At 43.3% G+C, this 12,390-nt stretch overlaps 1 protein-coding gene across 1 annotated transcript in view; it reads right to left on the bottom strand.

Moving 5' to 3' along the window:
- The window catches only part of FAM98B (family with sequence similarity 98 member B), a 35,434-nt gene that overhangs the window by 9,210 nt on the left and 13,834 nt on the right, over positions 1-12,390 (bottom strand). Inside the window, exons 5-7 of the mRNA XM_074996948.1 lie at positions 11,499-11,579; positions 10,986-11,102; positions 8,904-9,071 (exon numbers count right to left, since the gene is read on the bottom strand). Coding sequence (XP_074853049.1) covers positions 8,904-9,071; positions 10,986-11,102; positions 11,499-11,579 — 366 coding nt within the window. The remainder of the gene's footprint in view (positions 1-8,903; positions 9,072-10,985; positions 11,103-11,498; positions 11,580-12,390) is intronic.

Here is a 12,390-nt window from a genome sequence, read left to right as displayed (position 1 = left end):
AAAACAAAAAGCAGTCAAGTAGCACTTTAAAGACTAGCAAAATAGTTTATTAGGTGAGCTTTCGTGGGACAGACCCACTTCTTCAGACCATAGCCAGACCAGAACAGACTCAATATTTAAGACACAGAAAACCGAAAACAGTAAGCAAGGAGGACAAATCAGAAAAAGATAATCAAGGTGAGCAAATCAGAGAGTGGAGGGATGGGGGGGAAGATCAAGAATTAGATTGAGCCAAGTATGCAGACGAGCCCCTATAGTGACTCAAAGTTCCCATCACGATTTAAACCATGTGTTGATGTGCCGAATTTGAATATAAATGTCAGCTCGTCCACTTCTCTTTCTAAAACGGTGCGATAATTTTTCTTCAGTAACACACATACCTTGAGGTCATTGACAGAATGCCCCATTCCATTAAAATGTTGACTAACTGGTTTGTGGAGCTGGAGTGTTTTGATGTCTGTTTTGTGCCCGTTGACCCTTTGTCTAAGGGAGTTAGAAGTCTGTCCAATATACAAAGCATCTGGGCATTGTTGGCACATGATGGCATATATGATGTTAGTAGAGGAGCATGAGAAAGTGCCCGTGATTCTGTGAGTAACCTGGTTAGGTCCAGTGATGGTATTTCCAGAGAAGATATGTGGACAAAGCTGGCAGCGGGCTTTGTTGCAGGGAAAGGTTCCAGGACTGGTGTTCCTGGGGTATAGACTGTGGCTGTTAGTGAGGATCCTCATGAGGTTGGGAGGCTGTCTGTAGGAGAGAACAGGCATGTCACCCAGGGCCTTCTGGAGTGTAGCATCCTGATTAAGAATAGGTTGTAGGTCTTTAACAATTCATTGCAGTGGTCTGAGTTGGGGACTGTAGGTGATGACCAGTGGTGTTCTGTTCTTGGCTTTTTTGGGCCGATCTTGGAGTAGCTGGTTTCTGGGTATGCGTCTGGCCCTGTCGATTTGTTTTTTTACTTCTTCTGGTGGGCAATTCACGTTTATGAATATTTGGTAAAGTTCTTGTAGTTTTTGGTCTCTGTCAGTTGGATCAGAGCAAATGCGATTGTACCTAAGAGCTTGACTGTAAACAATGGATCTAGTCACATGTGCAGGATGGAAACTAGAAGGGTGTAGATAAGTATAGCGATCAGTAGGTTTTCGGTACCGTGTGGCACTGATCAGGCCATCCTTGATTAGTACTCTAGTGTCCAGGAAATGTATCTCTTGCATGTTGTAATCGAGGCATAAGTTGATGGTGGGGTGTAGATTGTTAAAGTCTCTGTGGAATTCTTCTACAGCCTCTGTACCATGGGTCCAAATCATAAAGATGTCATCAATGTATCTTAAATATTGAGTCTGTTCTGGTCTGGCTATGGTCTGAAGAAGTGGGTCTGTCCCACGAAAGCTCACCTAATAAACTATGTTGCTAGTCTTTAAAGTGCTACTTGACTGCTTTTTGTTTTGACAACTCTAAAATGCTTATCAGTAGTTCCTTTTCTAGGAAAATTCAATGATCCCAAACTACCAGCGTCTAGATGAGCTTTATCACGTAATGTATTGGAGGCTATCGGGAATGACGGTGACCAAGAACTGAGCAAAATCTCCTTCAGAATACTGGAATGCTATGTCCACCACATCAAGAGATCTAGAATGTCCTGTGACATACTAACATTTAAATTATCCAAATTCAGCCTGTAAACAAAACTATTCTCACAGAAGCATAGTGGTGACATGAGTTGCTGATACCATGAAGTCAAGGAAATCTAAAAAGAACGACATCATCTGGGTATGAAGAAACTGAAGCTCTATATTGAGACCATTCTCTTCAGAAGTCTCTCTTCAGAACAGAACACGTACGATAAAAGAATGAGTTGTACTATGAAATCTAACTGCCTGACACTGAGTAGCAAACTCAAATCTGTAAAAAGGAAAGTTCTGCACTGAGTGTGACTCAGTAAATCCATGTGCAAAGCTGACTTCAGCAAACAGTAATCTAAACATGGGCAAACAAAAATACCTTGTTTTTGAGATGTGCTGCTATCACAGAAGGCTACTTCAGGAAAAACTCTTGGGAGCTGCAGAAAGGCCAAGTGGGAGAACTTTGTACTGAAAATATATCTGTCCCAACACAAAACTGAAATACTTCTGACAACTTGGTTGAGTAGAAACATATTCTTCAGCTCAAGAACTGCAACCCAATCCATGCTGAAGAGTATGGAAATGATGGAAGCTAGGATAATCAGTTGAAACAGAAACTTCCAGATGAGCTTATTCAATTTTCTTACTAAAATTGGAAGAGAACTACCCACTCCATTTTTTTTTTCAGAAACACATCTTAATTAAAATCTTTAATACCATATATGTATTGGAACTTCCTGTACAACTCTACAAACAATATTTTCAACATCCAACAGAAGAACAAGTACAAAAGATGGTTCTGTGAAAAGGGAAGGGTGCAGAGAATGGAAAGGAGACAGTAGTTTGTATTGTATCCCCCTTTTCTGTTATTTCCAGGATTCAATGTAGGATATAAGCAGCTGACAAAATGGGTTAGCCTGTCTCCAAAAGGGTTGTGAGGCATAATGGCAATTAGTCCAAAAACTCATAAATCTCACATCAAATCTGTTGCCAAGTATTCAGTAAAGAAGAGGACGAAGCAGAGAACTTCAGTTTTGTCTTGACCTAAAACACTACTATTTCTATAAAGAATTAATGGAAGTAGTAGGCTGCTGGTGTTGTCATTGAGCCAAAAAGTATAAAGAGGATGGCAGATAAAAATTGTCTCTAGTAACACGAAGAGTAGAAGGGCCTCCTTCTAGCAATAGAATACAAGCCAAGTGTGGACTGAGCAATAGACCAGATCTCTTAACAATTCCAAGAGTTTAAGCATTTTGTTACTAAAAAGATTACTACTCTCAAAAAAGGAAAGTTTTCAACTTTAAAGCTAGCATTCTTGATTCATGAAGAATTCATCATGAATTCCATTTTAAGGTAACAGCAGATACTATGGCCCTGACCACTGAATTAGAAGCAGTAAAAGAGGCTCAGAGCACATTTTTCCACATTCTGACCCTCTGTCAGGACAGTTTTAGCAAATTATCTTTGATCAACTCATAAATCATCAATATCCATATATTCAATAGCCATTTTTTCTCCCTCAGATTAAATGCGTCATGAACATTACTGCCTGGCAATTGTTAACCCCAATACCACCTGGCAAAAAGGAGAAACCTTTTCTCCCATGGCATACGGTATTTTCCCTTCTCTGTCAAAGGGCGCAGAATAAGCTTGTCCATTCTAAATCTGTCACTTACTGCAGAAACCACCAACAAATCTGGAGCAGGGTGTAATACAGGTGGTCTTCTGGGGCTCTGTTGAAAGGGTCAAGTCAGGGCAAATTGCTTAGATACAGGGCTTCTTACAGCCAGCGCCTGGGAGTCCTTCACTATCAGACACACCCAGAGAGTCACTAAAAGCACTTCTGTTTCCCACACCAGCTAACAAGAAGTTTAAAGGGATTGCTTGTACGACACTCCAGTTCTCTCATATCACCAGTACCATTTCGATACAAAGGACAGTCATGCAAACCAATTCCACCAAATAAAAACAGGTTCCTCTGATCACGAGGACCAGACACATTCCAGGTCACTCTGTAACTCAGATTTTACCCAGAAGAGCACACTGCTAGCCAATCCTTTACAATCTACAATCTAAAGGTTGATTCGTAAAGAGAGAAAGGGTAGGAGTTAAAACTGTTAAAGGAACTGAATACATACACCTATTGAAAACTTCTTCATGCAGACTTAAAGTAGAGAGAGAACAAATGCTGTCTTGAATTAAGTCTCTGGAATACATCCTCAGCTTCAGTTCGCAGCAAACTTGCTTCATAGATGAGTAGTTGGATTGATTAATTGAGGCACTCCTAGGGCCCTTTCTATAACCCTGCCTATGTAGAAGGACTCCCATTGTTCTCATATGATTCTGGTTTTCCACTCCATTCATCTGAGGAAGTGGATTTTATCCACAAAAGCTCATGACCTAATACATATTAGCCTCTAAGGTACCACAGGATAGCTTGTTATTTGTCACATGAGAAAATCACCTCTCCATGCGTGACTCAGCGCTTTGTAGGCATCAGTCATTGCTCCCATGCTAGTCTGAACGTTCACAGAAAATCTCATCAGATGTGGACTGGCTCCACCAAAGAAGCAATATCAGTTAAACACTGCTTTTCACTTGACTAATAGTCATCACACAATAGGCTGGCCAAGCCTCCTGCCGATATCTCCCAGCAGCAAACATTTGAAATATACATACATAGCCAATACTCTCAACTTCAAATAAAAATTGATACATACATATGAATAATAATATGAAATCAACAAATCAACTTTTCATAGACATCTTACTTGGCATACTTCACACAAGTTTTGGTGCAAATGCATAACAGTGCTTGCAACAATGATTTGCACGTTCGTCTTGCAAGCCAGTGATGTAACACAAGGTGAATATGAAAATAACCTCATGTAGAAGCTGGTACAGTTTATCTGCCCTCTTAGAGATAGCTTGGCAGGAAGCAGGAGACAGGCAAACTGTTTTAAGATTGTAAAAATCCATCTTACTTCTCAAAGTAGTTCTTAAACTACCAGATCCAGTGTTTCATACTGTAAGTTACAAAACACACTAGCCAGCTTGTAGTGGGTCAGTATGGCCTCCTGCAGACCCGGAGGCCGGGGAAGTTATGCAGAGGCCCTGGTGGGCGGGGCCGGAGTCAGGAGACCAGAGGCCCGCCCCTCAGAGGGCGGGGCCGAGGGCTAGAAGAGCCAGAGGCGGGACTCGGGAGCCATTCAGTGCTGGGCCTCCGGGCAGGGAGGACGTGCCTGCACGAGCTCCCCGAGGCCAAAGGGAGAGGGCCTGCGGCCGCCCGGCCAGGCCGGAGGAGCAGGCCCCCAGAGGCTCCACGCAACCCTGGGTCCGTATGCCCCAAGGAGACTACCCGGACTTCCCGGACCTACCAGGACCTTCCCGCCGGTGGAGACCCCCTGCCGTGGAAAAAGCCCCGGGAGCAGGCTGCCCCCGAGCCCCGGCGGATCCCTACACCACTCAGACCCAGGACCGACCTGCATCTCCTGTATTGCCACCGCCTGACTACCCTAACGACGTGGTCATGGACGATTGGCCGGAGCCCCCACAGGTGGATGACCCAGAGGAGACCGACTTAGGCGGACCCCTCGACCAGATGGACTGGGACCTGCCGCCAACAGAGGGTGAGGTAGGAAGTGGCCCGGGGAACATCGCTCAGGAACCAATGGCAGTGTGTTGCGGTCTGGATCCCCACTGCCGGGGTTGCATGTGAGCGACCCCAGGGCCCCGGGCCGGGTCGCAGTGGAGTGGGAGGGCCTGCGACCCCCTACCCCCCTCCCTGACAGGGCCAGCCCCCGCTGAGCCTGTCTGTAGTCCCTTGTGTTGCTGCCCCGCCCCAAACTGAGGGCTGGGCTGGTGTTTTCCCTTGTGTTGCTGCCCCGCCCCAAACTGAGGCCTGGGCCGGTGTTTATCCTTGTGAACTGCTGCCCCGCCCTGGATTGAGGGCTGGGCCCAGAGCTATATAACTCTTGGGAACTGCTGCCCCGCCCTGGACTGGGGGCTGGGCCCGGAACTATATAACTCTTGTGAACTGCTGCCCTGCCCTGGATGGAGGGCTGGGGCCTGTACAGGGGTAGCGGTGACTGCCCGAACTGAGTGTGGGCTGGTGCCCTAACCCCCTCCTTTGTTGCCGCCCGCCCTAGACCCAGGGGCTGGGCGTCACGGGACTTGCTACACAGCTATATTAAAACTACAGAAAACTAAACATCTAATCTCATAGACTAAACCTTTATACATCATAGTAGGAGACAATCCTGGATCTCAGGAACAAACTGTTCACTTCCATCTGGTGCTGAGGTTGGAAGAAACAAAACAAAGAACACAGGCCCTTTTCTTGTCCCTTTCCTGAGACTATTAGCAAACACTGAGGGGAGGAAGGGATGGTGTACATGAGTAGTTCAACAGAAACTCCTTGGACAAAACTCCACAACTGGGCTGTACTGATCAGTGCATTACCCATAAGCAGAAATATATAGGGCTACTGACAAGATCATCCTCAAGTACCACCTTTTACTCTTGCTTTCATAGCATGCTCACCAACCCTTCTGTGGATTCCCTCCCCCAGCCCCAGCCCGAGCCCCCCACCCCATCCCGAGTGAAACTTCAAGAGCAGTATTTGAATGCTATCTAATTACAGGCTGTATTCAGAAAATGAACTGAGGTTTCTAAAGGAGATATTTGCCAATGTTTAGATGGCTAATTTGTCAAGTCTCTTGAGACATGGACAAGTTTTTGTCTTGCAGATTTTTTTCATATGATGTAAAGGAATTCTCTGCTCATGAAGTGGATACTACTTTACTGATTTTACTTTCATCTAGACTTCAAAGCTGAAGTTTCACAAGCCTTCTTGAGGCAAAATTTTAACTACTAAGTAGATAATTTTTTACCTCATGGGTGTTCTGTTACAGAACATGAGACTTGTATAGGACTGTGATCTTACAAGTTTTGAGCACCCTGCAGATATTTAGCATACAGTAGGGTCTCAACAGTTGCAAGGGTTCCATGTTGAGAACCCTCGCAAATGTTGAACTTCGTGAACATGGCAGCTGCCGGTGCTCCCTGCCCCAGAGGAAGCAGCAGCTGCTGGTGCTCCCTGCCCCGGAGAAGCAGCTGCTCATGAATAACTGAAATCACAAACCTCAAGTTTGTGAATGTGGGGACCCTACTGTATATCAATGTCGATATGGGGGGGAGGGGGCGCGTTTTGATTTTGTGAAGAATTGGTAAAGAATGCTCTCCACTCAGTGGAAGAGAACTTTTGGGATTAAAGCTATTTCCAAGAATACCTTTTATTAGCAATGAAAGTACAGTACTATGACTCCACAGAACTGTACCTTCAATGCACATAAACAGTTGCCAAGACTTCCATTGCTCAGGTGTTAGCCACCAATAATGCTTCTTTAATGGAGAAGAATGAAGTAACACCTAATGTGTCCATCCTAAGATTCACTTTCCACAGGACTCCCCCATATGTTTCTAGAAGGTTAAATAGAGATACTTTTGTGAAAGAGCACTTCATCTGAGGATAAGATGTTCTACATCCATTTAACCCCAGTACAAATGCTTTTGGAGAGCATATTCTTCAGTTCTATAGCCAGACTATCCCAGCAATATTACAGAATTAGAAAATTTGTTTGCTGTTTTGATTTTTCAAATTCTTGTATCTATAAAGCAAAACTAAACCAAACTTTTGCATATTCCAAGTATATTTATTTTTTCCCTCAAAGTGAGAAGGTTGTTAATGCTTCCCCCAATATCAACAAGTTGCTCCTATTAAGCATCTACACTGTCGAGTATCTGTGGGTCCAGGTGTACTACCAATCCTTATTCAGGTCTTTTAAAAGCGGTAGAGAGAAAAGATGAGGACACTACCATCTGACCTAGAAATAATGGTCTTCTGTATAGACTAGGCATTTTTGTGATCTCTACCTAGCACCACAGCATTTATAAACAAGTTATCTTTATAATAAAAAGGTAAAGTATACCCCCAATTTTACAGAAAGGAAACCCAGACATAGAGAATTATGTGATTAGTCCAAGGTCTCCAGGAACTGAACCCAAACCTCCTGAGACCTAGCACTCATTCATAAGACCGACCTTCTTCCCTTCGGGTCAGTCGGTTGTCCTTTGATAGGGAGCCTGCCAACCCTGCCTAACTAAGTAGGAGTAGAGGCTTAGCTAGCTCTATCAGTAAAAGGTTGCCTTTGAACAGATGTCCAATTCATAAGGTTAGCACTGGCTGAATCAACCACTGAGAAGGTGATAGTCTGATTTTCAGTTTTATACCAGAGCAAGATTTTTGAGATAGATTATAAATCCTCTCAATCTTGTTCGGTAATTCACCACTCCAATTTAACTACATGAGTTTGTAATTATTAGAGCATTCTTCTGGAAGCTGAAGCAAAAGACTCTTATTCATATCAGCAGGGATGACAATGCCTATTTTCTAGCTTTAACCTGAAAGGACACACTCCCCTTTGAAATAAGAGATCCTGAAGTAGAGTTTATTCTTATATTCAAGCTCACTCCAAGATGCACATGTGATCTGCTCAGAGAAAATGGAATCATGGGTCATGTGTTGATGCTTTGGGAGGCACTGAACCAGAGAGTTTTCCAGAAGAACAGTCATTCATTTGTCATTCCCAAGGACTGACAAAACTGGACTTGCCGCCTGAAGCATAACAAAGGAATACCACTGAAAGAGGTGAGAGATTCTAAATCACCCTTTTATGTACCAGAATGAAAAGCAGGTTGTGTTCACTCTGCAGTGTGTAGCAACCTATAACAATGAAAGCTCAGGTAGGGGAAAGGCAGAGCAGAAAAGCTCTTCAATGAGGAACTGCCAGAGCCATTCCTTGCTGTTGGAGTCTTTCACCATGGCAGAGAAAGGATCCTGCAGCAGGGAAGCAGTGGGAAAGCACTGTACAGGTGATTAGAGTGCCCTAAAGGGTTCGTACCTGGGCACATACTCATGTGGTTCAGGATAGTCTTCACTTACCTAAGCAATACGTCACCATCCACACAGTTATTTATACCCATATGTGACAAGGTATAGTGTGTGTACTCTACAGGCCACCAAAGAGAAATGTCTCCTAAGAGCCCATTAATCAGTGGAAGTGTCGGGAAGTGTGCAATACAATATGATCTCCTGTGGTCCAGCAAATCCTCTTGCCTGGCACCAGTCAGGTTCTGAGGATGCCAGATCAGAGAGGCTCACTCTGTACTACTGGCTTACTTTCAATAGCTGTGAAGTCTACAAGAGAAATAAAAGTATACCTTATTGATGGCACAGGCTGTCTTTTCTCGAGTAGATCCGCTGCTTGTCCTAATGATCTTTGACAAGTCTTCACGAGCAGCAAGTAAGTGGGCAAGTGTAATGGTTGATTTAGGAGATAGTGCGTAACGTTTGGGCTGATAAATTCTTGCTATTTCATCTGTTTTAACCTAAAAGTCAAAAAAGTATTTATTGTTTAAAAAAAAAAAAATCAATTGTTCTGAGTGTGCTGTTTGACATACAATTAGTGTGCATTTACACACAGCAAAAAGTTTAGACATTCAAACTAGTAAAAGCAGTGCCAGCCACTTTTATAAATGCCTGTTGGCTTTTGCTTTCAACAACCAACTGCTGTACACACACACAAAAAAGGTAATGCTGATGTGTAGTTAATAATGAAGCCTAGTATAACCTGTCACAAATTGACATGATTTTATCCAGTGTTTCTTAAAAAATGTTCCGCAGAACACTGGTGTTCTGTGAACAACTCACTGGCGTGCCGAGACCGTCTGACACTTTTTTGATATCATACACTGATGGTATATATATTTTTGTTTTTAAAACCAGATTATTATGTTACTTCATCATTGCTATGACACCTGATTAAATTACTTAATTTTGTTTTTTGCTGTATATGTTCCTGTTTCGGATTTTTTGGTCAGACAACAATTTTTTTAAGAACATTTTCATAGGTGTTTTGCATAAAAAATACTACTGTTTAACGTTTCATGGTCTCAAAAAGTTGAAGAAACACTAACTGAGATAGCCACGTTAGTCTGTATTCTATCGAAACAAAAAAGCAGTCATGTAGCACTTTAAAGACTAACATAATAATGTATTAGGGAATGAGCTTTCGTGGGACAGACTCACTTCTTCAGAGATCTAGATAGAGATCTGATCTCTGAAGAAGTGGGTCTGTCCCACAAAAGCTCAGCACCTAATAAATTATTTTGTGAGTCTTTAAAGTGCTACAGGACTGCTTTTTTGTTTTAAGAAACACTGGTCTAGTATACGCCCCATTCTACAACCAGACCCTTGTGAGCGACTCCTTTAATGTGTCTAACCCCAAGGTACACACAGTTCTTCAGAGGAAGCCACAGCATACATGAGCCCAAAACAGGATCTCTGGATTTGCTGCAGGGAGCCACAGAGTGCGAGAGAGATGGCTGATGCCCAAAGACAGACAGACACCTGTGGGGGTCTTGAACTGTACCCCTTCATGGTGCAATGTTCTTAGTATATAGTTGCAGGCAGCCTTTTCAAAAACAAGGTAACAACTATGGTAAGCAGAGGATGAACTGAAGAAGCTGCCTCAGGCCCTATGCTTTTTGGGGTCCCCACAGCAGCTGCCCTATGGACAGGATAAGTGAGGATTACCTGGGGCAAGGGGCATGGTGGTGGTGGCAGCAGCAGGGGTTTGCCTCTCTTGAGGCCCCACCCACTCCGCATTCACCGCATGGGGGCCATGAGCATTAGCCTGCTGTGCTACACCACAACACACCCTTACAGCCTGCTGAAACCCACTTCTCTACGGCAGTGGGAAGCGGCCTCTGTTCCCTGCTGCCCATGGTAGGAATCAGCAAGCCACTAGGGTGCAACATGGCAGAAGACAGCAGGCTGCCACTGACATCAGCTGCACAGTGAGTGGTAGGGGGCCAACTCCCTGCTGCTGCCCTCCACTGCGGTGCCCTACCCCAGGTAACACACAGCCCAGATGGTTGGGATGGGATAAGAGAGCAGGGTCGGAGTGGAGCAGAGGAGGGACAGCACCTATGGAAGGGGTTGAGTTTGCTCTGGGCCCAGCACCTGAGGGAAGAGTGCCCCAGGTCCTGTCACCCTGTTATAAGGCACCTCTTTTCTCTCACCAGCATTAAAGCTTCCCCCTCAGGCAGTGATAGATCTGAGGTAATCAGCCCTACTCAGGCAGGTTTGCTTTCCCCCTTCGATGCCTACTTGGCTGTATTTTCAAGATAGGCCTGAGGGTCGGCCTAAGGGGTTTTAACCAAAAGTCTTCAGTAAAATAGCTTGGAGAAGTGTTACAGACTACCACAACCTCCAGGAAGCAAACAATACGTCATGTTTACCTTTGCTCTATCAGACCATCCAAAGGATTGTACTGTCACATCTAGACGCTTCGTTAACATCCGACGACGACACTCATATTCACTACAGAGGGCATCATTAATTTTTTCCAATCTTTCCTATGGCATTGCAATAAACAGGACAAATATTTGATTCCATTAAAACGCACAAAGCCCCACAAGGTAACCTGCCTCACCAATGAAAATGTCAACAGATGACCATAATGGAAAAAAAATCCCTTAAAAATTAGACAGTGACCAACTGCTACAAGATAAGTGAGTAACTTCTACAACTTCTTTTTGTATATCTCTATATATTGAAATCAACCTATAACTAGGATATGAAGTATTTGAAAAGGATGTCATAAATTGTATCATTAAATCAAATTTAGTACGTTAGTGAATGTTTAACCTTCTTCAAAATAGGAGTTATGAAAAACCCAAAAAACAAAGGTCACCAGCATTAATTTTGCCCACTACATGAAACAAAGAAAATAAAATGGAGAGAGGTTTTACCATTTGATCTGAATTCAAAGATTTTGTAAGCAGTGGTTTCCCCACATGGGTATTTTTTACTTTGGAAAGAATGTCTTTGATCTGAAACAAAGCATACACACGGATCCATCTCAGAAAACAATTCACTATCCCAAATGTACTTCAGCACAAGTTTTCACCAAAAATTGGTCCTACTATGAGATATGCATTATCTTCATATAAAACTTAGACTAAGATCTTTTACCTTACAAGCATCTTTTAAAAGAGGATTTCTCAAATATTTTCACAGCAGGTATCACATGAGCTGTCAAATGCAATTACGTGCCCCCCATTATCTCCCCCGCCAGCTTCCCCATTCACAATCACCCTGTGGCATCTTCAACAATTACTCAATGAAAAAGAGTACGAGTGAAATATTTTTTTAAAGCTAACTAATGCAACATACCAGCTGGAAACAAGGAGTTCCAGTACCAGCTGACCCATCAGCAATTGCTAAGTGAAATATTTTGTAAACAACCGCCTTATATATGAAGCTAGAGTGCTAGTATTAAAAGTAGTAGCTAGTTTCCTTCAGTATCCAATTCTACATTCTTCAGAGGTCTGACCAGCACTACCTCACTTACAATTGCTGCCTTTAGTTTCCCATTTCCCCTTGTATGCTCTATGCTTTTCTCTACCTTCCAACTACCTGCTTTATCTGTACCATCCCTTTCATCATAGCAAACTGTCCTATACCACCTTGATATGAGCTCCCTCTTCATTCAGTTGTCTTTATACGCAGTTCTTCAAACATTTCAGTTACTGCCCATATAATTTCTATGTGACTTTGAGGCTGATTGATTCTTTATGCAAGATACTATGCATCTGAACAGTATAATCAACGGCAAATTTAGGGTGTGAACTTGGAATGGTT

Source organism: Carettochelys insculpta, chromosome 6, assembly GCF_033958435.1.
Source record: "Carettochelys insculpta isolate YL-2023 chromosome 6, ASM3395843v1, whole genome shotgun sequence".
Taxonomy (NCBI): Eukaryota; Metazoa; Chordata; order Testudines; family Carettochelyidae; genus Carettochelys; species Carettochelys insculpta.
The sequence above is the reverse complement of the archived record's forward strand: the minus strand, read 5'-3'. Positions and strand labels throughout refer to the sequence as shown.